Source organism: Poecilia formosa, unplaced genomic scaffold (assembly GCF_000485575.1).
Source record: "Poecilia formosa unplaced genomic scaffold, Poecilia_formosa-5.1.2 Scaffold320, whole genome shotgun sequence".
NCBI lineage: Eukaryota > Metazoa > Chordata > Actinopteri > Cyprinodontiformes > Poeciliidae > Poecilia > Poecilia formosa.
This window is the reverse complement of record NW_006800259.1, coordinates 443,455-468,628: the sequence shown is the minus strand read 5'-3', so window position 1 is coordinate 468,628 and position 25,174 is coordinate 443,455. Positions and strand designations below refer to the sequence as shown.

Sequence of the window (25,174 nt, the reverse complement as noted above, 5' to 3'; positions counted from 1 at the left end):
AACTCTGTTGCTGATTTTGCCCTTTTTGATTATTTCTCTGTTATCTTTGAACTTTAGCACAACAGCTACTAGAAATCGCTCGTTCACAGACAACACAGAAGAAACTTTTCGTATCTCGTTATAACGAAAAAGTTTCTTGCTGCCAATCAACGCTCGCCATACTCGAATATCTGGGATTATTCCAACTCCTGACTCGCCACTAGGGGGCGTACAGCTTTCCTATTGGAAGGTTGTAACCAATAAGAAAATTCAACTGCAGTGCCACTGTTTAACCCAAAGAGGGCAGCACTGAGCCAGGATTCAGCTTCTAAACAGCACAAATCTGGAACAAACTTCCAAAAAACTGCAAAACAGCCGAAATACTGAGATCCTTTAACTAAAACATTTAAAGTTGCTTTTGAAACATCATAAATCAAACATTGAACAACATATTTCATGTGTAATGATGATTTTGATGATGGTGCTTGAAAAAACGTAATTATTGCATAACATTTTTATGACTTTAAATTAGATATTTTAAGTCAATATTTCCTTAATATTGATGAATAACTACTTGATTCCCTGACAGATTATTTCACTTATAACAAGACATTTCTCTCATAAGTGATAAAATTTGTCAATGGAACTAGCATTTTCATCAATATTAGGGAAATATTTGCTTTACCACACAGCTTTGATATTTTGCTGAAAAGTCACTTATGACTTAGTTTTGTCTCATTTTAAGTAGAAGCTACTTTTACAATAAACTAGACCAGAAATATTTGGTAAGACTTTTTTGGTTTTGCAGTGAGTTTATAAAAAAAAAGAAGTAGATTTGGGGATTAGTTACACTGTAAAAAAGCCTCATTTACCTGATAATATCAGAAAAACATAGCAAATTGTAAGCATTATCTTTGAGTGTGAAAAAATGTTTACAAAGAAGCAACTAATTGTTTTGAGCACAAATGCTAAAATGTTCCAGCTTGTCTCTAATTCTCCAGTCAGATGTAAAATGCTCTGCAGGTTTTCTCTATTATCGCATCAGATTAAATCGTTTCAGACAAACTGCACCGCAGCCAGATTGACTAATCAGCTTGACTCTTTCATGATTTTCCGTTTGACCTCGTTCCTCGGCAGCGTTCATGAAAGACGGGATGGAAAACAAGCGGAGGAGCAAATGGCGCCGTGGCGTGTGTTTTCAGAGCAGCAGCTGAGAGTCCATTAGCTGTTAGCGTGAAAAGGCTCCGTACGCCCACACACTCATTCAGCAGGCCCTCCGCTGCTACGCATCCACTCCCACCTGAAAACACAGAGTCTCCTCACATCCAGTTCCTCTAAATGTGACCAACCGCCATGTTGGTTAAACAACCTGCAGAGTTTAAAATAAAGCCTGACTTATGACTGGAAGCTGCTGCATCAGCTGCACCAGAGCTTCTACATCAATTTTTAGCATCTTTTCAGCAAATTCTGGCTTCCAGAGAAGGAATCCTTTACACGAAATGGAGATTATTATTTCCAAATAATATATTTTTAATAATCTACAGTACTAATCTGAATTTATATGGACTATAAACCTTTTATTTGGAAGGATGCGTTTAGCTGGAACTGGTCATCTATGGAGAGCAGTTTGTAAAGTTACACAGTGAAAGATTTACAGAAATAATGTGATTTATTTAGCCTGTCATAGAGAAAAATGTCATATTTTCACCATGTCATTTCTCCATTTATAAATGTCGAGTTGAAAACTAAATATTTAATTTCAAATCTAAATATTTGGCTTGTAAACTAAATACTCCATGTGCAGCCGCTTAACTCGCATATGCCTTGGGCCAGCTTGGCTTTTATGGGATAATTGCTCCCAGCCGTTCGCCGATGTGTGAAGAACATTTATTGTTGTTATTCTGGAAACAGCAGCTCCTCGGCCTCTCCGGTTGAGATTTCCTCCCAGTAACCTGATTAAAACACCGACAGCTTGTGACGCCTGTCGGCTCGGATGTTTGGTCTTCATGAAAACGAGGCGCTTCACCGCACACAGCTGCTTTACCGCGCAAACAGCCGCTTTACCGCACACAGCCGCTTTACCGCGCAAACAGCCGCTTTACCGCACACAGCCGCTTTACCGCACACACAGCCGCTTTACCGCACACAGCCGCTTTACCGCACACACAGCCGCGCTTTAATTGTTTCTAAGGGCTGATTGTGGAGCAGCCGCCTGCAGACATCATGATCACGGCGGCGAGGAACGTCCAATGTTTTTTCCCTCGGTTGGTTTAAATGCCATTAGAGCCTGCCAGTCAATTTCAATTCAAAGGTGTGCTTGCGTGTGTGTAGGTGTGTGTGTGTGTGTATGTGTGTGTGTGTGTGCGTGTGTGTGTATGTGTGTGTGTGTGTGTGTGTGTGTGTGTGTGTGTGTGTGTGTGTGTGTGTGTGTGTGTGCGCGCGCGCGCGCGCGTGTGTGTGTGTGTGTGTGTGTGTGTGTGTGCGCGCGCGCGCGCGCGCGTTTGGTGTGTGTGCGTGATGCTGGGAAACTGAAAACATGAGATCAGAGATGAAGGAGGCTGCCGTGCCGTGGAAAAACGCTGGAGGAGAAAAAAGTCATCTATTCATTCAAAACACACACGCGCGCGCGCGCACACACACACACACACACACACACGCTGCACGCGCGCGCGCACACACATACACACACATACACACTTCCTCTCTCTGAAGCCCGACAAGACAGGGCTGATATCTGTCTGGTAAAAAAAACAGGAGTGTGGCTGCTCACTCAGGGGTTTAATGGGAGGGGAGGAGGAAGAGGATGAGGAAGAGGATGAGGAAGAGGATGGGCACAAAGAGCGGAAAGAGAGACGAAGAGGAAATGATACATGAAGGGCAAGAAAAAGAAAACGGTAATGATGAAGCAAGGAGAAACAGACCGGAAAGTATAATGACAGGACAAAAACAGATATTTAGGAAGCATTCACACCGTTTAATCTCCAGTCCGTTTGTTCAGAAAGTTCGGTTCGTTTTGGAGGTGAGAATGAGTAACGGAACCAAAACAGCGAACTCTGGTCTGAATACAAAGCTAGGCTTTGGTTCTGTTGAAGTGAAATCTGCGGACCGGAGACCGCTTCTATGTTTTCACACCTGACAGCCCAGTAGATTCAATTCAACTAGGGACAAAACTGAAACATCTGCTCCACCTCCAGCTGCTGCGGCTCTTTCTCTCTGCTCTGAGTCAAACCAACCAAACCCTTTGACCAAGCTGTTCCCCTCCTCGCCTGTGGGGGCGCTGCACCAAGAACACCTGAAAAAATGACATAAAAACCTGAGTAAGACACTGAGCGCAACTTCCTCCTTCATTAAATGTAAACAAACGTGGCGTGAAACTGTAGCGGTTGGAGAATTTCTCTTTAAAGTTTGGTGAAAGACCACGAGCCATTTCTCCCGCTAGTGCTAGGCTAGTGCGTTTGTTTTAGTTGTATATGCTGGGTGGATGCATTCTGGGCATTTACCCAGAATGCCCTGCGCTGTAGTCCACTTCCTGCTTTTGGAGCAGACTGGTCCGCTTGGCATTCACATTTGCTCTCGAACTGCAACAGAGTTCACTTCAACCGAACCGAGATCGAGGCTTGTAGACGGACCAGAGTTTGTTTTTGGTCTGATGAAGCGTTCACTCCTCCACAAACCAACCAAACCTTCTAGACCAACAAACTGGAGTTGAGTTGAGGTGGACTAAACAAAGCTGGCATGAATGCACCCTAAAGTTCAGGGCATTCTGGGTAAATGCAACCAAATCAAACGTGCTAGCCTAGCGTAGCAGTATAAATGACTCTTGTTTTTGTGGGGTTTTTTTTGGGGTTTTTTTTTTTTTACCAAAAACAAGAGAAATCCTCCAACCATTAAAATCTGACGCCACTCCAGTTTTGTTTACATTTTGTGAAGAAGGAAGTTGCTCTCGTTGTCTTTAGAGTTTTCTGTGTCATTTCCTTCAGTGGTTCCTGGTGCAGCGCCCCCACAGGCGAGGAGGGGAACAAGTTTCCCAGTTAGTTTGGATGGTTTGAACCAATGCAGTGGGAATCAAACCACAGCAGCTGGAAATGGAACAAATGTTTCAGATTCGGCCCTGAATCCAACCAGGTCTACCAGACACCTGATAATCTGGTGTGGACTTGGATTGGAGACCAAAACGGCAACATTTACTGTACTTAAATCTGTCATAGAATAAATTATTATTGTGACGAAAGGTGGAAAAAGTGGAGGGGTGTGAATACTTTCTGGTGGGACTATGGCAGCAAATGAGAGGACAGATTAGGCTAAAGGGACTCAAACATGGACGAGAGTCTGAATTTTGTTGAAAATTAGAAATAAATGATGAAATTAAACGATGGGAAAAGATAACAAGACAAGTTTAATGGAAGCAAAGTAAAACAACAAAGAATCAGAATAATGGGAAAGACGGTTTGAAAAATGATGAAAAGGAAGAACAAAAACAAACCCAGTCAACATAGAAAATGACTGCAGAACAAAGGAAAGAAAACATTAGTCCAGCTGGATTAAGATGATGAATGTAGTGAGGGGAAAAAATGAACGATTTATGAATAATTACATCATTGGACTGAATAAATCTCTGCCTGCATTTCTGAGCACAAATACAATCGTCTGTCATCTTTAGTGCATAAAAATGTGATTGAAGACGAAATAAAAAGGCAGAAAAACAGAGTGGAAAACAGTGTGTCTTTGTTTAATTATAGATTTTAGAGGCAGAATTAATGGAAAACTCAGCTGGCTCCCCCGACGCCCGCCGCTCAGCCTCCCTCTCCTGATTAATTTGGGTAAAACCGGCTCCGCTCGCCCGTTAGGACGGCTCTTTGTTATTCAACCTCGACACGGAGCGCCAGAGGAGCGCAGGAAACAAGAAAGAGGAGACTGCTTCGCTCCAGCTGCAGCAGATTTTTCCCACCTCCACCTTCAACTGGAGAATCACACTTTAAACGGTGGAAATTAGTTTATGAAAGGATGATGAATTCACCTTTTTACAAAAACGATGCCCTTTAAACTGTACTTATAGATCAAGCCGTGAAGGAAATAAATCACAGAAACTATGACCACTTCCTGTTGTTTTCAGATTAGAGCTGCAGCTAACGGAGTCATTTCTCCCGCTAACGCGTTTGTTTAGGTTGTATTTACCCAGAATGCCCTGTGCTGTAGTCCACCTCCTGTTTTTGGAGCGGACTCTGGTTCATTTGGTTTTCACATACGCATTTGAACAGCTTCTTTTGGAGAGCTTTGAAGAACATTTCAACCGAACCGAGGCTGGTAGGAGGACCAGAGTTAGCTTGGTTGGTCCGATTAGCATTCCTCCTCAAACGAGCCAGACTTTCTAGACAGAGTTGGATTAAAGCGGACTGAACAGGTGGGAATAATCCCTTAAAATACAGACAGAAAACTCATGTAAGAGCACAAGAAAAAGAAAATCCTGAGTCTGGTTGCCATGGTGATTCCCACCATTACTGGAATCGAGGGGGTTCTGACCAAATTCTGGGGTCGCATTTGAATGCCGATTAAATCGCAGCGATGCTACAAATCAAATGTTTGAACGACCTTTTCAGCATGTTATTGAGCTTAGCAGAAGCCTGGTAGCTTGGAGCTGAAATGCAAAACCTGCTGGACAGACCAGAGGTTGAGTGGAATAACCTGATACACACACAGGTACTTTAATGTGATGTCTTTATTATTACAGGAAGGCCGCAGAAAATAGTTTCTACCTCGTTATTCCTTAAAAATAAAATGATGATATCAGAATGAGACAGGCGGTGACTTAAACTCGTTTGTTTGTGGATTTTTTTTTGCAGGTTCTCTGTTAAACGTGGAACATTACCGCCACCCTGTGGTCGGTTTGGGAACAGTCACTAACAGGCTACACTTTGACTTACCTAATTTAAAATAAACGTTGCTTTCATCAAACAAATGAAAGCAAACAAAGCTTTAGAAGAGCTTTGAAGGAGAATTGCAGTTATAACATTTTAAATTAATACGTTTTACTGACTGTGAGGAAGAGGAGGGTCGATATTGATTTCAGGCAAAATGAAGAAGATGGCTGTGTGTTTGTGCACAGCTTCAGGGTCCATGCATATTTTATATTTGTTTGGGTCTTTGTGTACCTGGCGCACCTCTGTGGTTTAGTTGGGAGCGAAGCTTGAGTTTCTCTTTGTCTTTTTGTTGTGCAGAAATGCCAAAGAGCTTACAAAACAAGATATTAGAAAGTCATGAAAGGAGAAAAAAATAAAATCAATGTCTGCAAAGCTGAAAGCATCAGCAGGGATACAAACCTTCACACAGCATCACTTTCAGCACAATCCTGGAGAAGAACACAAACAAGCTGATGGTGTCAACATGATTAGAATTTAATGGATTCCTCATGAGAAGATTATCCACTTATCATTAGCTAAAATCCAGAATTATGACAGCAATATTTTGTTCTTTGAAGTCAGAAGTTTAGATCTACACCTCAAACACACTGCCGCCTCATTCGCTGTTGTCATAAAAAAAACAAAGATATCAGCCGAGGTTGATAGGAAGAAAACTGTTGGTGTAATTTCCAGGTCCGCCTACAAACCTCTGTGTGGTTCGGCTGAAGTGAACTCTGGTTCAGTTCCAATGTTTATGTGAACGCCAAGCGGACTCTTCTGGGGTTTTCATGTTGTGTCCTTCAGTGGTTCTTGGTGCAGCGCCCTCACAGGCGAGGAGAGGAACAGGTTTTTCAAAAGATTTGAAAAATCACACCTGACACAGTGTGTTGTGAAAATGTGACAGTGTGTTGTCACATTTTCAGCTCCACCAGCTGAAAATGTGACAAATGTTGTAATTTTTGTCCCCAATCCGACCAAGTCCACCAGACTAGACTATCAGGTGTGAAAACACCCTGGTCCGGTGGACTTGGTCTCCAAACTAATTGAGCAACCTGTTCCCCTCCTCGCCTGTGGGGGGCGCTACACCAGGAACCACTGAAGGAAATGACACAAAACCCTCTGAAGACACTGAGCGCAACTTCCTTCTTCACCAAATCTAAACTAAAATGGAGTGGCATCAGTTTTGAATGGTTGTAGGATTTCTCTTTTGTCTTTGGCCAAAGACCATGAGCCATTTCTCTTGCTAGCGCTAGGCTAGCATGTTAGTTTTGGTTGTATTTACCCAGAATGCCTTTTGGAATGGTCTGCTGTTCGTGCAAGAGTTCACTTCAACCAATCTGAGACCGAGGTTTGTAGACGGACCACGGTTCAATTTCACATTCACACTTCCCCAAGTGAACTGGACTTTGAAGGCAAACGGACTGGAGTTCAGTTCTGCCTGTTACCACTAGAGGGAGCTCCTCTTTTCTCTCCTTTAAGGAGAAGCTTAATGTTTGGCCTGTGATCACTGAATTGCACTGTATTTTTTCAATGTATTTTTTTATTTTTTTGTAAAATTGTATGAATGTTTGTGTCTTGTCTGTGTATGGGACTGTGGATACAAATTAATTAGCATTTTTCTAAATCTGGTATATTCGTGACAACATTGTATGTTAGTTAATGTCCAACTTAAATAAAATCAATTCTTAAATCAATTAATCAAACCATGGCTGAGCCCAACAAGGGTAGAGAGTAAGGTTGGCTTGGGTAGCTTATTTTTCCTTAACAAATAAAATCATAATGTGAAAAACATTTTTTTCATCTAATCTGGTTACCTTTGTTTATTATTCATTTGTACATTTAAAGTCTTTAATTTTGGTAGTGTCAGCGCTCCATACATTCGTTAATAAGTAGAGTAAAAGGATAATAATCGATTTTTGTAGTTATTATGAAGAACCACGCTTTGTTGCACATTACCACCTATTTTATTGCATTTCCTGCTCTTTAAAATTAGAAACCTGTAGCTGGAGGATGTTTAATTTGGTTTTTTTTTTCTCTCCAGGTGCAGGTTTGTGTTTCTGTCGTCAGTTTCTGTGGCTGTGCTTTAGCCGATGACTCCTGCCGTTTTGTTCTGGGTGTTTGCAGAAAGCAAAGCTACAAAAACCGCCGGGGATCCAAAGTTTAGCTTTTGTTGTTAATTTGCTCTGTGAATTTGTGGAAGACGTCTTTGGAGGTGTTTGCCAGCAGCTGTGTGGGGGTGAACAGGTTGTTTCAAGAATCACAGAGGAATTAATACCTTTTGTTTTATTGCTGTTTAGCATTGTAAATTTGCAGAGCTTGGGAAGGATTTAACATAAATTGAGAGCAGCACACAAATTCTCAATATCCCTGGATTAAAAGCTCTTAACGATGGCTTTCGAAGCATTGATTCATGCAGCTAAAAACAATTATTTTCCAAAGTTAAGCCAAAAGTAAACATCACTAATACTGAGGAAAATGATAAAGTCCAAATCAGTTGTTTGTCATATTAAACCAGCTGACAGGAAACCAGAGACGTTTTAACAGATTTGCCTCTGGTTTTACATTTTAAAAGAAAAAACTATTAAGCATATTTAGATTTAAATATTGTTTTTGAGAAACTGAAAATGATTTTTATGGCTGTAAAATAAAATATAAAGAAGATGTTTTTTTCTTTTTAAACACACTGAAAATGTACTCAATTACTCATTTAAGGCTTTTTTTGTACAATATTATAAAGACATTAAAAGATGCAAATAAACAAATAATTCAATTCTTTTTTAAAATAAGAAAATAAGCATCTTATTGTCTAAAAAGAAAAATAACATTCCATTAGTTGATCATTTGTAGCAAAAAAAATAAAATACTGCTCTCAATGTGTTGTTCTTTTGGTAAATTACCTTTTTTGAGTCTGTAAACTCCAGTTAGCAATTAATTGATTACTAAATAAGTTGATTATTTAAATCATTGATTAATCCGATTAAAGTAGACTGATGTGGTTAATCTGTTTGTAAGAGAATCAAGAAAAGCTTTGGGTGAAAAGGTTTTACTTTCAGATGAATATATTTACAGAAACGTGTCATGTTGCATCATTGCCTGATTCATGAAGGTTTTAATGCTTAAATCGTCATGAAGAAAATCTTTGTTGCTGTTGAAACAAAAAGTAATCTGAAGTCTTTTGTTTTTCCTGCTGAGGAAATGAGAGATTTCCTCTTGTCAGATGTAAGGAGACGTGTGAGCCACTGACTGATCCTCATAATGACACAACGGAGACTCGACTCCTTTTTCTGGGAACCTCGGAGCGCCGGGCCTGATTTGAGACGAAGGCTTCCTTTATGGGTCTTTAAATCACTCAAGAACAAATGCAGTGAGATTTCTGTCAGGCTTGTAATCTTTATTAAGTCGTGATGATGGTGAGAAGACGCCGCCGCCGCTCTCTCAGCAGACTTATTCCCCGCAGCGGTTGTAATTGTTCTCATAATAAGTGCTGGTGATAAGACCTGAGCGCTGCAAGCCGCCGGTGACGAGGATTTCATTACACGTTGCCATGGTGATAATGGTAGTTATGACTGTTTGAAAAGCTTAAAACGTTGTTCCGGGTTTTATTAAGCTTTTGTCGCGACTAGACAGTCTGCAAAAATAGAAATATCTCCAAATAAAAACCAAATATTATGAATTAAACCCCAGAGAAACTTTCTGTTACAACAAACTTTAATGGTTGGATTAATAGAGTGGTTTTCTAAGTTGTATTTTTTTTTAATATAATTTTTCTTATTAAAGGATATATAAAAAAAATATTTCATTCATTTAATAATTTGCAATTTGTAGAAAAGTGTCCTTGAGTTAACAGCACCTTATTCCTTTTTTCTTTAATAAAGCTGATGAACTCCATTCTCACCTTCATTATTTTTGCTCAGTGACTCAAATCACTTCTTTTAAAATGTTCAGATAAATTTAATCCTTCTGTTTGCGTGAGACCAGAGAAAAGTTTGCCTTGTCAGGATTCCTCCACTCATGACTGACAGAGAAAGGAGAAAAAGCTCAGGAATATGAAATTAATAACTCAAGAAATGTGGAATATTTAATTAATGCTACGACATTTAATGAAAATATGTCTTTTAAAATATGTTCCGTTCTACGGAAGAGGATTAGGGACACTTTTAAAAAGTCTGACTTTGTTCTCAGAAGATTAAAGTCAAAATTAAAAAAAACAAAAAGTCTGAATTCTGAAATTAAAGTCAGAATTGTGTGGAAAAACTAATAAGTTTGAGAAAAATGTCAAATTCTGAAATTAAAATGAAAATTTTGAAATTAAGTCAGGATTTTAGAAAAAATCTGAATTTGGAAATTAAATCAACAATTTTGAGAAAAAGTCAGAAGTTTAAGAAAAAAGTCAGCCGTTTCAGGTTAAAAGTCAAATTCTGAAATTAAATTGAGAATTCTGAGAAAAAAAGTCAGAATTCTTTTTTTCCCGTGGTCCTAATCCTCTTCTACTGTACAATTGAAGAAAAATCCCATTTAAATTATCAGAAACCTGTTATGAATCTAATGAAAATATTTTTTTATTTCAGATGGACCCCATGTTCACAGTCCCAGCCCCCCCGGCTCCAGGCCACCCCGGGGCCCCCGGATCTTCCCTGCCCTCGGTCCCGTCATTCTCCTCTCCGGCCCTACCCACTTCCAACCCCAAGCCGCTAACGATCCGGACGCGGTCCGTCGGCACCAACACGCAGGACGGAGGCGCTCCGGGCCCGGTGGACGGGGACCCGGCCTTCTTGGGGCCCTGTCAGCCCGGAACCAGCGTCAACCTGGAGGGAATCGTCTGGCATGAGACGGAAGAAGGTCAGGAATGTTCTGGAAACTCTACATCTATGGCTGGAAGCAACATGGACACGGGATTAACCGATTAGTAATCATGGATAATGTCATGTTCAACAGACATTTCAAAGTATATTAATAAAATAAGCTCAAATTTTAACAACCAGCCCAAACCTTTATATTCAGTCTGTCTTCAAATCAGAACCCGCCAATCCGGCAACAAAGTCAATCAAACAATTCAGACTTTAGTAAAATTCAACATTTGTGATTTTAATTTAAGGTCATTTGGAACAGAGAAGTCTGGGAAACTTTACCAAACTTTACTAAGCAGAGATCCGCCCAATCTGGCAACCCCCCCAATCTGGCAACACTGCCCCGTTTCTTCCAAGTAATGGAGGGAATCACCATGGCAACCGCTGACTCAGCATTTTCCTTTTTTAAACTTTTTGATCTAGACTGTTTGATTTTTTTCCATCTCTATTTTTGTAATTTTCTCAGGAAATCAGAAGATATTCTGAAACCTCAGTCAAAAGCTAGAAGATACAGTCAGTAGCAGTTTTTTTCTCTTTACCGTTTAAAAAACCCTCAATATTTAAACATAATTTTTGCTCCTTCAAAGACTCGCTTAATTAATTAATTAACTGAAAAGTGTGAGTGTGTTTGTGGGGGTTTAAAAGTGCTCCAAGCAGAAAACATGATGCTTGTTTCTGTTCCAGGTTTTTCAGTTTATTTGGACTTAGAAAAAACCTGGAAAAATAACCCAAATCTCTGTCGGTGCGGAGCGGGAAACCTCCGGAGAGGCCTTTCGGTTCAAATGGAGAAGAAAAGCAGAACCAGATCCAGTCCGACGGTGCAAAACGGCACCGTGGGACTGCTGGGCCGCGGATCAGATGGGCAGATGATTCACCGGCTGATCCGGGCGCCGGGCGCTTTGATTCCCGTTAACGAGGACGCCGCGCCTCTCCACGGAGGCGTAATGAATAAATCTCCGCGTCGTCTCGCTCTGCCAGCCGCCGGGCCTCTGATGCTGGCTGCTGGTTTTAGTGGAGAGAAGCGTTTGAATCCCAGCCCAGCGTTAATTAACGCTGAAGAGGAAAAACAGAAACAGAAATAAAAAGGGACAGAGAGGAAAATATGTCTGCTGTCTTCAACCGGGGTCAAAAAGGCACTTAGATCAAGTTTTATGGAGTGAAAAAAGGCTCAAAATGTAGGTAGATAACTCAAATTAAGCTTCAATAATCAAGCTAATATTTCTTAATGAGACAAAGTGACAACTGAGGTCCCTAAATGTGGATCAATCAAACAAATGGAAATGCTGAGAAGCAAGCAATGTGTGAGAAATAAAAACTCTTTAATCATCCAAGTCATTTATTTAACTTTATTCATTATAAACTGTTTTTAGGGAAAACATTTAAATTATATAAGAGCTGCAGTATTTTATATTCGGATAATCTGTCATGCCATGTCATGACAGAATATGAGACAGATAATCTGTGAAAAAATTGACCCACTGTCTTTCATTGCTAACTAGAAACAACCAATCAGAGACAGGAGGCGGGGCTTAGTGCTGTTATTTAGGCTGCTACAGCTAGCAGAGCCTGTTGTACTAAAGCTAGTTAACATAGCCTCCGATGACAGTGGATAAACAGTTTTCTTGCAACAGTAAGTTGTTTCTCCACCATTAGCACTTTAAGCATTGAGTACATGAGATTGATTGACAGCGCTAAGCCCCACCTCCTGGCTCTGATTGGTTGCTTTTGTTCGTGAGCGGTTCATGCCTTCAACACTAAAGTATTTCTAAGAATCAGCAGGAGTTAATAAAGCCTGCAGCAGCAGCAGCTCCCACTGACGGCTGCTAAACACTGAACATAAATATCTTTTCTCAGACCAGCAAACTGCACAGAACTACAACAGATCTGGTCGTTTTCAGTTGTGATATCAGATGATTTTTGCCTCTTGATGTTTGGCAACTGTTTGATCTCTATCACCTTTTACTGTAGATTACAGACTGACCATTCAATAGAGTTCAATCCTGACTTAGGTTCTAACTTATATAAAATTATATAGGCTTAAGTTTTAACCCCCTGCTGAGCAAGATTCAGCTAAAACAACAGAACAACTCGTCACTGGTTTCCCTCCAGACTGGTATGAAGATTCTGTCCGGAAATCAAACTAAGTACTAAAACTGACAAAAACATGTTTACATTACATGTTAGAAAAAAAAGGAACCTAAATTTGTTAATATTTTGAACACAATTAATTGCATTTGTTTTACATGTAACAGTTCAGAGTGGAACCTTTGTATTTGTATGTTTCTGGTAACCCGTAAATCTGATGCACAAGCAACATCCGCTAACACCAGCGATGGAAGCTTCTTCTTTTCGGTCTGCAGGGTTAATCTCTGCTTCTGAACTGATCTGATTGGACACTAAAAAACATTATTGTTGTGTTCAAGTTGTACTAATACAAGTTAGCCAATCAGTGAAGCTACTCCAGCTTAAATTGTCTTTTTGTTGTTACCTTTTGGCGGCGGCCCGGTTGTTATTGTTATTTTTGGGTTCCACTTTTTTAAGGAGTTTTCGGAACCCTTGGAAGGTTGATTGGTTGCCCTTTTCTTTCGTTTTGTTTTTTGATTTTCGGTTCAAATTCATTAATTTTTTTTGTTTTTGGGTTACCTTTTTTTTTTTTTCACCGTTTTGGCCGCAAAATTGTTTTTTGGCTTGAGGTTTTTGTTTTTTTTTTTGGCTTTTGTTTTTGTTTTTTGTTTCAATTTTGTTGTTTATTCCCGTTTACTTTGTTAAAAATTTTTAATCAAGTCTCATCACCAGTTTGAACAAATAAATACAATATAATGTATTTATAAAAGACGGCAGTAAAAGTTGGATCATTTAAAAGAAAAAGCTGAAGGAGAAAAGTGTTGTTTTTTTTCATTCATGTTGTTGTTGGAAAGAGGGACAGATTCTCTCCCTGCAGCTCCAGGATAATTGTTTGGTGGTGGAGGGATACGATACGACTGGGAGGGAGGATGCAGGTTGCATGTTAATTAAGCTGAATACTAATTGGACAGACAGAAAGGAGATGAAGAGCTGCTCTTCTTCCTCCTCTCTGCAGGAGTTCAGAGTGAAGAGCTTTAATCAAACAGGAATTGGTTTCAACCTCAGACTGTTTGTCTTGATGCTGGAGACTCAGTCAGCTAGAATCTGATTTTACCGCCGAGAAATAAACAGAAAAATCGCAGAAATATAAAATATAAGTTTATTTTCACCATGTTATAATTTATAAATTAAATGACACAGTGTCAAGCTAAATGTTTAGCTCTGAGCTAGATACATGTTTTGTTAGAAAGGTAAATAGTTGGACTGAAGTAAAAAATTTTAACAATTTAGTTATAAACTAAACAATTAGTTCTGAGTCAGATAAATATTTAGCTAACTCTGGGTTAGCTATAACGCTAGTTAGCTCAGAGCTAGCTAAATATTTAGTATTTAGCTTGCTAATGAAATATTTGGTTAGCTCTCAGGTAGCTAAATATGTAGTTAGCATGCTAAATATTTAGATTGAAGCTAAGGTTTTAATTCAAGCCAAAAACTTAATTTACAAACAAAACTTTTAGCTCTGACCTAAATATTTAGTTAGCTCTAGGCTAGGTACATATTTAGATAGATTAGAGCTAGCTACATATTTGAATATTTCATTAGATTCCTAATTAAATATTTAGTTTAAAACTGTTGAAAAATTTCCAAGCTTTTTCTAGAAAATTTAAGGGATTAATCTCAAAATTTCTTTTTTTCTTGCAATTTTTTGACTTTCGGAGCTCAGAAATTTCCTAAAAATTTCTGAGGTTATTTTTGTTGGAAATTAACTCCTTTTTTCTATTTACTGCACATCATTTATAGTTGAAGGGTTCTAGAACCATCACTTCCAAAATAATGAAGGCTGTAAAGACATAAAAACAGGAAACAGACTTTTGCTTGTTTCCTCCTCCATAAATTGTTTTGAGTTGTGGATCTGCTCTTTAAACACCTGATGTTGCCATCGAGTGTTTCGGTTTCTTCCCTGAAAGAGTAAAAATAGAAACTGTGTCACTTTCAGACCTGATGAAGCTTCAGCCTGTCAGAGAGACGAGGGAAACCTTCACTGCTGCCGTTCATCCTGCTGCTTCTCTGGCTTGAAAGATGCTAACACACAATTTATTTTTATTTTCATATTAGCTGTAGAAGTCACTTTTCATAGAGTTATCAGGTGTTTGGTTCTGGGGAAGCTGCATTTCTAATTGAGCGTCTTCAGTGTGACAGACGGTTAGACTGCCACTTCACCGTCTCGCTGCTGGCAGAGCTAATGAGCAGTAAATCGGATCTTCAGGGCAGTTCTGGCTGCTGTTGACCGAGAGAGAAAATGATGAGGCTCACACTCCAGTTCTACATCGACTGAGATTTATGAAGCAGAACCGAGAGAGAGAGAGAAGGAGAGAAAGAAGGAGAGAGAAGAGGAGAGAGAGAAGAGTCATAAACATGAAGATAAACACAATTATGTCTTTGTAAACAGAACACAGCGCAGGGATGGATGGATGGATGGATGGATGGATGGATGGATGGATGGATGGATGGATGGACGGTCCATCAGTCTGTCTCCATGTTGAAACCTTTCAGAGACCTGAAATCTGCTCTACTTTTCACCATCGTCCGGTTTAAATCCTCTCATCTTCCTCTTCATCTTCCTCTTTATCACCTCTTCCTCTTCATCTCCTCTTCATCGCCTCTCAGCTCCGTTGGCTTGTTGTTTCTGTTTCCGCCCTTCTTCCTCTCATCAGCGTCGTTCTTCATCAGAAACAAGCGAGAGCCAAGAACTGAGAGATCCTGCAGAACGTGGAACGTCTGGATGTTCAGAGGAATAATCTGCCCCAACACCTGCCTGACTGAATACTGAGAACATCCATCAGATCATGTTTCACTGGATCCTGTGAAGCGTCCCAATGTATTTTAATTCTGCTGTATTTCCTGGTATTTAGAGCTGTATTTCCTGGATGTGGTGTCTGTTCCCATCAGGATTGTTGCTACGCTGTCCCACCTTTAGCGCTGGAAAAACATCAAAGTTGCATCAGGAGTAGTGTTGCCTTGATTAGAGGGAAACTGGAACAGTCAGGCAGCAAATGAAGCCATGACCCATTAGCATTCTTTGATTAAAGGCCAACTTTAGTGAGTTTAATAGAATAATATGTAATGGATGTTATCTGAACATTATTTTATATCTTTACGTCTTGGATTCAATTATAAACTGATTCCCCATTTAAGAAAGGGAGAGAGAAATGTTTGTTCTGCAGTTCTTATAAATAAAGGAGGAATTGTTCCTTTTGCATTCACACTGATGTGGTTTCTCCTCTGCAGAGATCTTCAGTAGAACAGTCATGGACTGTAAAGCAGCTAATTTGGGATTAGTAATCTGGTTTTGGAACCAGAGGTTAAAGTATCTGGTCCAGGATCAGCCGTTTTAAATGAATTTTAACATTGCAGCATTTCTAACCTGAGGGTTCTGGTTCTGTGTGATCCGGTTCACTCTGCTGTGCTCCTGACAGGTGTGCTGGTGGTGAACGTTACCTGGAGGAAGAGAACCTACGTGGGAACTCTGCTGGACTGCACCAAACACGACTGGGCTCCTCCAAGGTAAACATTCGTCTTCTGACAGACATTCAAAGATGCATCAAATGGCGATGGACCGATTCTTACATGTGAAGCCGATTTATCCTCCGATCTTTTCTACCTCAACAAAGGTCTGAAAACCAGCCTCTGTCCTCTGCTGCTCTGCAGTGACAGGTTTGACTGGCAGACTGACCCACCTGGTCAGGTCTGCAGTTAACAGTTAACTTTCTTGTTATACTTGGCAACAATTCAGAAAAAAAATTAATTAGCAGGTTGGGCTGTTTAAAGATCAGTAATCGGAGATCGACCAGAAAACTGCAATCGGTGCTGCAGCCCTACTCCAAACTATGCAAACGGCTAATTTGCATTTCCTGTTTTTTCTTCTTTTTTTGTGACATTTTAAAAGTTCACATGACAATTGGATGGAAACATGGCTGCTGATTACAATCAGTTAATGAATGCATTTGATTAGCAGCACCTGGCTGCATCCAGTGCAGATGTAAGCAGGAACGATGTCCTGAAATGACAAACTGAAACCTGTTGTCTCTGTTTCTACACTTATAAAATCCTCCTGGTGGAGATAAACACACTGAAAGAGTTTAAACCGTGTCAGTTCAGCCTGATCCGGGGTGTTAAACCGATGACCACTGCTCCGGTTCGCAGGACAGAAACTCGTTTTTTCTTTATTGCTGCAAAGATGATTAAAGGTGTAAGTTGTCTCAGAGGGTTTCAGCCGCTGTTCGGTGATGAGCTTTAATAAAAACACTCTCCACTCTGCATCCAAACCGTTTTATAAACCGAGAGCTGCTGAGTGGGAAACGTGACGGTGCCTCCCTCGCTCTCCTGAAACCTTTCAATTATTGCTCCTGTATGTAAGTGATAGTTGTCATGGCAATTACAGCTTAATCTCCAAAAGTGGGGACTAAATTGCTTTTTTCATTTCGACTCGTCTCTCGGCGGAGACCGAATGCAGTTTCATAACGTAGCTCAATGGGATAAAGCTCCTTTTTTTCTTGTTGATTCATTTTCTGAAGTAAGTGAAAAAGATTAAATATAATCAGACAAACTTCTATAGAAAACGTGTTTCTAAACCATCGTCACTCTGTTAAACAAAAGCCCAAAAGCAGGAAATATGGCTGGAGTGTCAAAGAAATAGCTGGAGGTTTTGCCGCATATTTCAGCAGCAACTGTGGAAAAAAACATTTACAAACATCACAGGAAACCTGAGAGATCTTCTTCTTAAAAAATCTAAACTCTGAATTTGCTCTGGATTATTTAACGCCATCCGGTTCTGGGAAAAAGTGCTGCAACGACTGCATTAAAGGGTCGTTATGGATGCAGAGCCGCGGCATCAGCAGACAGGTTCCTGATATAAATAACAGCACGTATTGGAGTGTGGAAAAGCAGCGTTAAGATGCAAAGCGCAGCAGCGAACAGCATCAAAAGACTTCAAGGTAAAAGGGGAACGCTGTGTGAATACGAAACGACTCAAAGACGGAGATAATGGTGGATTTTACAGATTCCTTCATGTTTATCAAATAAAAACAGGCTTTGTGCAGGAAAAAAACTGTTTGTGCTTAACGTCAGGGTGAAGTGGTTCACTTTGAGCTGAAATCTGATTTCAGCTCATTCTTGGTTAAAATATGAAGTATGAAGTGTCCTCCATTTACACCCCAAATGCTCATCATTTTAAAATGTTCAGCCAACATTGTGTTTGGGTTTCCAGTTCAAGCACAACATAAAACTTGCCCAACTAAAAAATGTATAAATTTAAATGATGTCCTCCATGACATTGACTGCATTTTAAGACTTTTCACTGTGTTTTTGGCTGTTGTTCCTAATATTCTGACCAGAAGCAGATCCCATTGCAAAAAACTCTTTGAACATAACAAGACTTGTGTTTTTTGTGGCATTATTTAAATCACAGTGTTGTACTGGGATCTCTGTTTTACAACACTACTACATAGTGACCTTGATGAACCAACGACTGGACATTGATGATGTTACGTTTGAGAGATTCTAGACATTTGGGGTTCTTGTTGGTGGAGGAGGCGACCCCTACACAATGATAGGGGAAATGCTGCACACATATACGAACCTTGTCCATCATAGTGGAGCTGACAAGGTTCAGCTCCACTATGATGCTAAGCTTTGGTTCAACGTTTTTTAGGGAAAGGTTTCTACTAGTGAGGCCTGCGGTAGCCACTGGGGACGGCGGTTGTGTTGGGTCTAATCTTATCAATCTGTCTGCTTTCTCTTTGTCTCTCCAGGTTTTGTGAGTCTCCCTGCAGTGATCCAGAATTCCCCGGTGGCCGCGGACGAGGGAAAAGGATGAGGATGGCCATGTCTGAGCGGCCCTGCATAGAGCCGTCCCATGCCACTAAAGTCAGAGGTCTTCCACACCACCGGAGTCGAGGTGGTGGCGTAGCAGGATCGATCCACAGCAAAGGACGGAGGGGCAGCCTGAACCTCATCAACAGCAACGGCAGAGCACCTCCTTCCTTCTTCACGGTCGATGATGTTAAAGCCACCAACGTAACCTCCTCTATCCCTGCCGGGAAGCGAAAGAACAAACCACCAGCCGACTTGGACCTTAGTCTCGTTTCCTCGGACGACATTAAAAACGGGAATGGGAAGAGGATCCGAGCGAAATCCCGGAGTGCCCCTTCGACGCCTTTGGGCAAATCAGACCCATCTTTCATGGATCCAGGAGGAGGCTGTGCTTCCTCTCCTCCCCCGCCCATTCTCATCGACTGCCCTCATCCTAACTGCACTAAACGCTACAAGCACATCAACGGCCTGCGCTACCACCAGACACATGCACACCTGGAGGCGGAGGAGCAGAGGAAGCCTGAGCTGGGTCCCTCAAAGGACGGAGACAGTGAGGATCGACTATCAGACTGTGAGGACAGCATCAGCAACTTGACGTATGAGCCCCCAGAGAACAGCACAAACACTCACAGCTCCTCCAAGAAACCCACTCCTCTGTACAAGGTGACTACGGTGGGGTCACCTAAGAACAGACGGTTACTCCTCAGCACGGACCACAGTCCTTCCGCCAACTCCAAAACCAGAAGAACCTCACTCCTGAAAGACGGTCTGATTGATGACCTCAGCAATCTGCCTATCATTTCCAACATGACTGTGGTTTTAGAGAACTGCATGATCCCAGACAGAAGCACGTCTGTAGAGATGCCGAAACTAGAAGCAGAAGGACTGATTGATAAAAAGGGAGGAGCGTCTGATAAAGGTAAGAAAGCCAATGGGAAGGTGGAAAAACTGTCCAAGTCCAGGACTAACCGTCCAATCGCTCCAGCTCCTGCTCCACCGAAGCTGATTGCCATACCCAACACGACATATCCGACCAACACAGCTGATGTTGCTCCCCCACAACAGTCGTCCCCAGTGGCTGCCATTGGCCTCACTAGTAAAAACCTTTCCTTAAAACCCATTAAACCAAAGCTTAGCATCGTAGTGGAGCCCAACCTCGTCAAAGCCACAATGGTCACTTGCAAAGAGACCAGGAAAAAGGAAAAACGGAAGATAAAGGACAAACATAACAAAGAACCAGCAAACAGAACTCCCAATGGTGATAGTACTGTGATCAAAGTGGAAGAGGTTGGAATCGGACCTAAAGGTGGCGTTAAGGAAATATCCGGAAGCCTTCTGAAGGAACACCTTAGCAAACAGGATGTAATGAACGGACTCTCAGAGAGCCAAGAGAGCAGGATGGCCAGCATCCGTGCAGAGGCTGATAAAGTCTACACTTTCACAGACAATGCCCCCAGTCCGTCTATCGGTGGTTCATCGAGACTCGATTCGAGTCTAGCAGCAGACGGAGGCAGTAAGAACGACAGCCCTGCCTACTCCGATATCTCAGACGCCGGGGATGATGGAGGGTCTTCTGAGTGTCGCTCAGATGGACTCAGGTCCAAGTCCAGCTCCTCGTCTTCCTCCGAGGTGAGCTCCAATAGCAACTATGCTAACTCTAGTAAAACCCCTCCCACAGCTTTGAAGGAGCCCCAGTCCCCATACTTTCATGGCTACGATCCCTACTACCTGCAAGGGTACATGCAGCCGGACAGGCAGAGCAGCGGGGCTGTTGCTTTCCATAAAAACTCTCCTCACGACAGCAAAGGGAAAGACAGGAAAGAGGACATTAAAGACGACGACAAAAATTCCTCCCATGAGTTCTCAGATCCTAAGAAAGGTGACGGGCCTCCTCAGTCTCAGCTCCAGCTGGCAATGAGTCAGACCCAGACGGCCTTGGCCCAGTCCCTTTACTATGGTCAGTACTCCAGAGGACTGTACATGGACCAGAAACTTCTACTGGCTTCCAAATGCTGTGACCAGACCCTCACTGCCAAGCAAAGGGGACAAGGGTTGAGGGACACTGAGGATGTTAAACATATGGTTGGGGTTTCAGCCAGTGGGGCCTTGCTAGGTAAAGGCCCGGATGGTGCTAAAGGTTGCTGTTCCAAACCGGTGCTTTCCTATGTGGAGATGAGTGAAAGGGGAGAAAGGGGGCAGAGTCTGGGCGTAAAGGTGGTGCACAGTGGCATAGTGGACCAGCACCAGGTCTCAATGAAAGACTGTGATGACATCAAGTCACCCTCCTCTTCCTCCTCTTCTTCATCCCTCCACAATCCAAACAGTCAGACAGATCTGGACTCAAATGTTTCGTTTTCCAGTGTAAGTTTCTCCCTCTGTTTATAACCCGCCGCCGCCGCTGATGGTGTTGTTGGTGTGCTTTACTGACTGCTGTTGAGTGTCACAAAGAGATTAACCTCACATTGTGTACAATAGGTGCTAATATCAAGGACCATGTGGCTTCTGTGCTGCTATAACTCTACTCTGACATACTACTTCGGTTGTTTCCAATGCAAATGTCTTTTAATGTTTAGAGTGAGATTTATTGGAGGAAATGTGTTTTTTCCAACTTTAGCAGTAAAGGAACAAAAAGCTTGTGCAGTTTTCGTACCAGTGTCATCCCTTTAACCGAGCCGTGTTGAAGAGGTTGCTCGTTTTTCCTCCAAATTGCTCTAAACTCTTCACTTAATCATGTGTGAGACGCCACTCTGCCTCACATCTCACTGCTGAATGGCCGCCTGCTGTTGAAACGTCGTCATCCTTCATCAACATCCCATCCAGAGCCAGTGATAGATGGTCTGTCTATGGCTCTGTTCACTCAACTACAGTGTTTCCTCTATAGTCATTCAGCAGCGGTGGGCCACCGTTGAGAGAAATTGTCAAATGAACAGATGAGTCATAAATTACCCTTCGCTTGTCCTTAAAAAGCACTAAAGAGACAATTTGCTGATGCTTAAATAGAACGGTATCTAAGTTTAGCCCTCGCACCTGGCAATGTAAGCAGGACCGAGACGTGGACCGAAGTCGAGCCGACCCGAAAAATGGCTGCCACCCACCACTGTTAACAAAGAATTATAGGGGAAACACTGAACCAGCACCAACACTTGTCCCCATCAATCTAGTCCCCAGACGGCCCTGCCTGGGCGCACCGCCTCGCGCTCAGCAAATATTCAGAGCTTCAGAGTCAGCACGGGGAGAATGTCGAGGAGGGGGAAGTGGGCAGTGGGAAGGAGTGGGGCACTACCGTGGAGCCTGCTGGGGCCAAGATGACCTCAGGCGGCGTAGATGCTAAAAAACCCAGAGCTCACGGGCTCCAAGACTTCCTGCCCGTCACTGACACGGAGGATTCAGACCGACAGGAGGGGCTGGAGGACCAGGACCAGGAACCCACTGGAGGGCTGTCAGAGGAGTCTCACAATGCCAGGGCGGCAGTGTCTCCTCCCATGACCCCCCAGCAGCCCTACATCCAGTATCAGCACGCCTCCTACTCTCCCTACCTGGCGATGTGTGAGGGCAGCGGGGGCTCGTACAGGGGGGTGTCCCCAACGCTGGTCCACAACTACCCAGGTAACAGGCAGAAATCAGCTGCCTGCATGTTTAGACTAAATGTACTCATAAACGCAGAAACGTAATGTAACATCTCATCCCTACGATATGAAGCCAAAGGGAAAATACCTGCATTTTATGTAATGGCCAGTAGAGGGCAATGATGAAAAATAATGCACAGTTTAAAGGGGCAGTATTATGTGTTTCCAGGCACATTGTGCCTCTTTATAGTACTGTTAAACTATGTTAGTTTTGTACCATAGTTATGTAAAAATGCTGTCAATATGACTTCCTAAATGAATGCCTTGAAACCGGGCCTCTGTCTCTTTAAAATCTCCTGGTCTTTCTGAAGCTCCACCTTCAGGAAGTAATCAACATGGCTCCTTTATTAAAAATAATAGGGGAAAATAATCTAGTTTTAATGATAAGAGTAAAGATTTTGGCTAAATTTGAATTGATTTTAATCACAATTCAAACTGTTGTACATCCCTGTTATATAGCGGGAATGCTTTAATTTTACCTTTGTATTGTTGACTTTAATCTTTTAAATTAATTTAAATAATCTTTATACCAAACAAAATCAGTGTTTTGCATATTTTTCTGTAGGTTTTGTTTGGATGCTTTCAACACACTGATCTGTTTTTTCCACAGTTCTGTGTGTCTAGGCCTGTCACAATAAGTAATAAATCAGTAAATCAGTTAATCACATAATAAATTAAAACAGTATAAATAATTTTCATTTGCATGATTTATTGCTTTTCTCTTTTATCTGTCTAACAAAAAGTCTTCAGTCTAGTGTTTTAGTCTCAACTAGTCTTTTTTTAAGGACAATTTTGTTTACAGAGACTTGATAATTCATTGTATTTGTTGTTACTTTCGTTTTGTTTATTTATTTAGGCTAAAAACCAGTTCCAGTGTTAAATGTTCATTAGAATTTAAAGTTTACTTGTATTGTTGCATTATTATGTCTTAGAGTTTCAAAACAACAATATTATCATTTATTGCAGTAACTTCTGGGACAATTTATCGTCCAGCTAAATTTGTTTGTTCCTGCTTTGTGTTTCGTTCTCCAGGTTTCCACTATCCTCTGTATGGAAAGACGGCTGGCAGAGAGGAGTCGGAGGTGACTCCGCCCGGCAGAGGAGAACCGGCCAGCGGCAAGCTGATCGGTGACTCTTCGTCCTCCTCCTCCTCCTCCTCCTCCTCCGTGGAGCTGCTGCAGCAGCCCAGCCATCACTTCCATGGAAAATCCCCTGCTGTGAGAAAACGCTCGCTTCCTTCACGGCCACACTCACACTGCGCCGCTCCTCTGATGTTTGTTTTTCCTTCACATGTTGGCTCTGATGGTTACTCTGACAGAAACCCCCACAGCGAAGGATAAAAGAAAGACAAACACGACAGGAAGCAGATGTTTTATCTGTTCTTGAAAAAGTTAATTCTAACTTCAAGCAATTAGGCTGACATTTACTGCATAAACACCAGGCCTGATTAAACATATGCCTGGCATCAAGCATCTTTAATTTCAAACATAAACTCTTCTTCCATGAAGAGCCTCTGTACATCCAGGCCAGCTGAAGTTAAGACTTCTGGATTAATTTCACTTTTTAAAAATTCTGTGGTTTTTATCAGAAATTTTATAGATATACCCTTGGATGGACAATCTGACGTGTTACATAAAGTAAAAATCACCAGAAATGCAGAAGCTAACAGTGGTGGCTAATGCGCTAATAGCAAAGCTAGCTGTTCGTTTTGTCGTTATTGCTAACTTTACTAGCTTTTTCTGGACAGATTCTAAATTACTTGACAGTTTTAACAAATATGTAAAAAACATTTATTTTTAAATGTTACATACTGCAGCTTTAAACATCATATATTTATAACTTAACATGATGATCCTTCACCAGCATGACTCAACGAATCGCTGAAGGTTTAGAACCGGTTCCAGTTCTGACTTTTGTCTTGAGCTCAGAGACTTTAACCTTTGACCCGATGTAACTCAGAAAAGCCAGAACAAGCCGAGTGTTTGTCTGTTTTCTGCCCAGCCTGGTGAGAAGGGTTCGCCTGAGGAAGACAGAGACATCGAACGGGAGAGGAACCACTTGTCGTTTGCTCGACACCTCCACACACACCATCACACACACCTGGGTATGAGCTACAACCTGATGTCCGGGCAGTTTGATATCTACCAAGGTACAGAGCTGCTGCTTCTTCTGACCTGGTCACACATTTTAAAGGACGTAGCTTAAATTCAAAAGGATCTTTTATTAATCCAAAAGTGAAATAAAATAGTGACAGAAACACAGTTCTGCTTTTTTTTTGTACTAATTCCTAAGATAAAAAAGCACAAAAATGTAAATGTGAACAAATCCTACTTAACAAAGAAATTTTGTAGCTAACCTTGTCTTTTTATTTAAAAGTTGCTCTGTAATATTGTTTTTTAATTCAATTTTGTCTTATTATAGAAATTAAGACTCAGAATCTCTAAATGTTCTGCAGCAAAAACATCTGGTCTGTGTAAGATGTGCGATTTGGGATCAAATGAATATCCTGATATCTACTGTGCTCTTTGGTGATAACGATATATATCATGATCTGTCTTAGTGATAAAACTTACAACAGAAATAAAGAAAACAAATCACATACCAATTAAATGGAAAGTATATAAATGTGTTAAAACATTTTTAAGGTCGTTTTTGTGGATGTTATTTGTATGAAATGTTTTCAGCTGTTTCCCATTAGATTCTAAATCTCAATAGTGAGAGTGACATGGGAACAATTATTCCTGTCACAATAATACATTTTACTGGTGATAAATTATCCCAGAAGTTATTGCGATGAACGATAATATTACTGTTTTGAGACTAAAATAATGATGGCATAATCATGCAAGAACACATTCATTCTCAAAGATCAATAAAATTTATCTTCTAA

At 41.3% G+C, this 25,174-nt stretch overlaps 1 protein-coding gene across 1 annotated transcript in view; it reads left to right on the top strand.

The window, feature by feature from the left end:
- znf608 (zinc finger protein 608) overlaps positions 1-25,174 on the top strand; it is a 40,316-nt gene that overhangs the window by 9,675 nt on the left and 5,467 nt on the right. The window contains exons 2-7 of the mRNA XM_007573178.2: positions 10,445-10,715; positions 16,264-16,351; positions 18,598-21,019; positions 21,820-22,264; positions 23,317-23,501; positions 24,286-24,433. Of these exons, the coding sequence (XP_007573240.1) occupies positions 10,445-10,715; positions 16,264-16,351; positions 18,598-21,019; positions 21,820-22,264; positions 23,317-23,501; positions 24,286-24,433 (3,559 nt within the window). The remainder of the gene's footprint in view (positions 1-10,444; positions 10,716-16,263; positions 16,352-18,597; positions 21,020-21,819; positions 22,265-23,316; positions 23,502-24,285; positions 24,434-25,174) is intronic.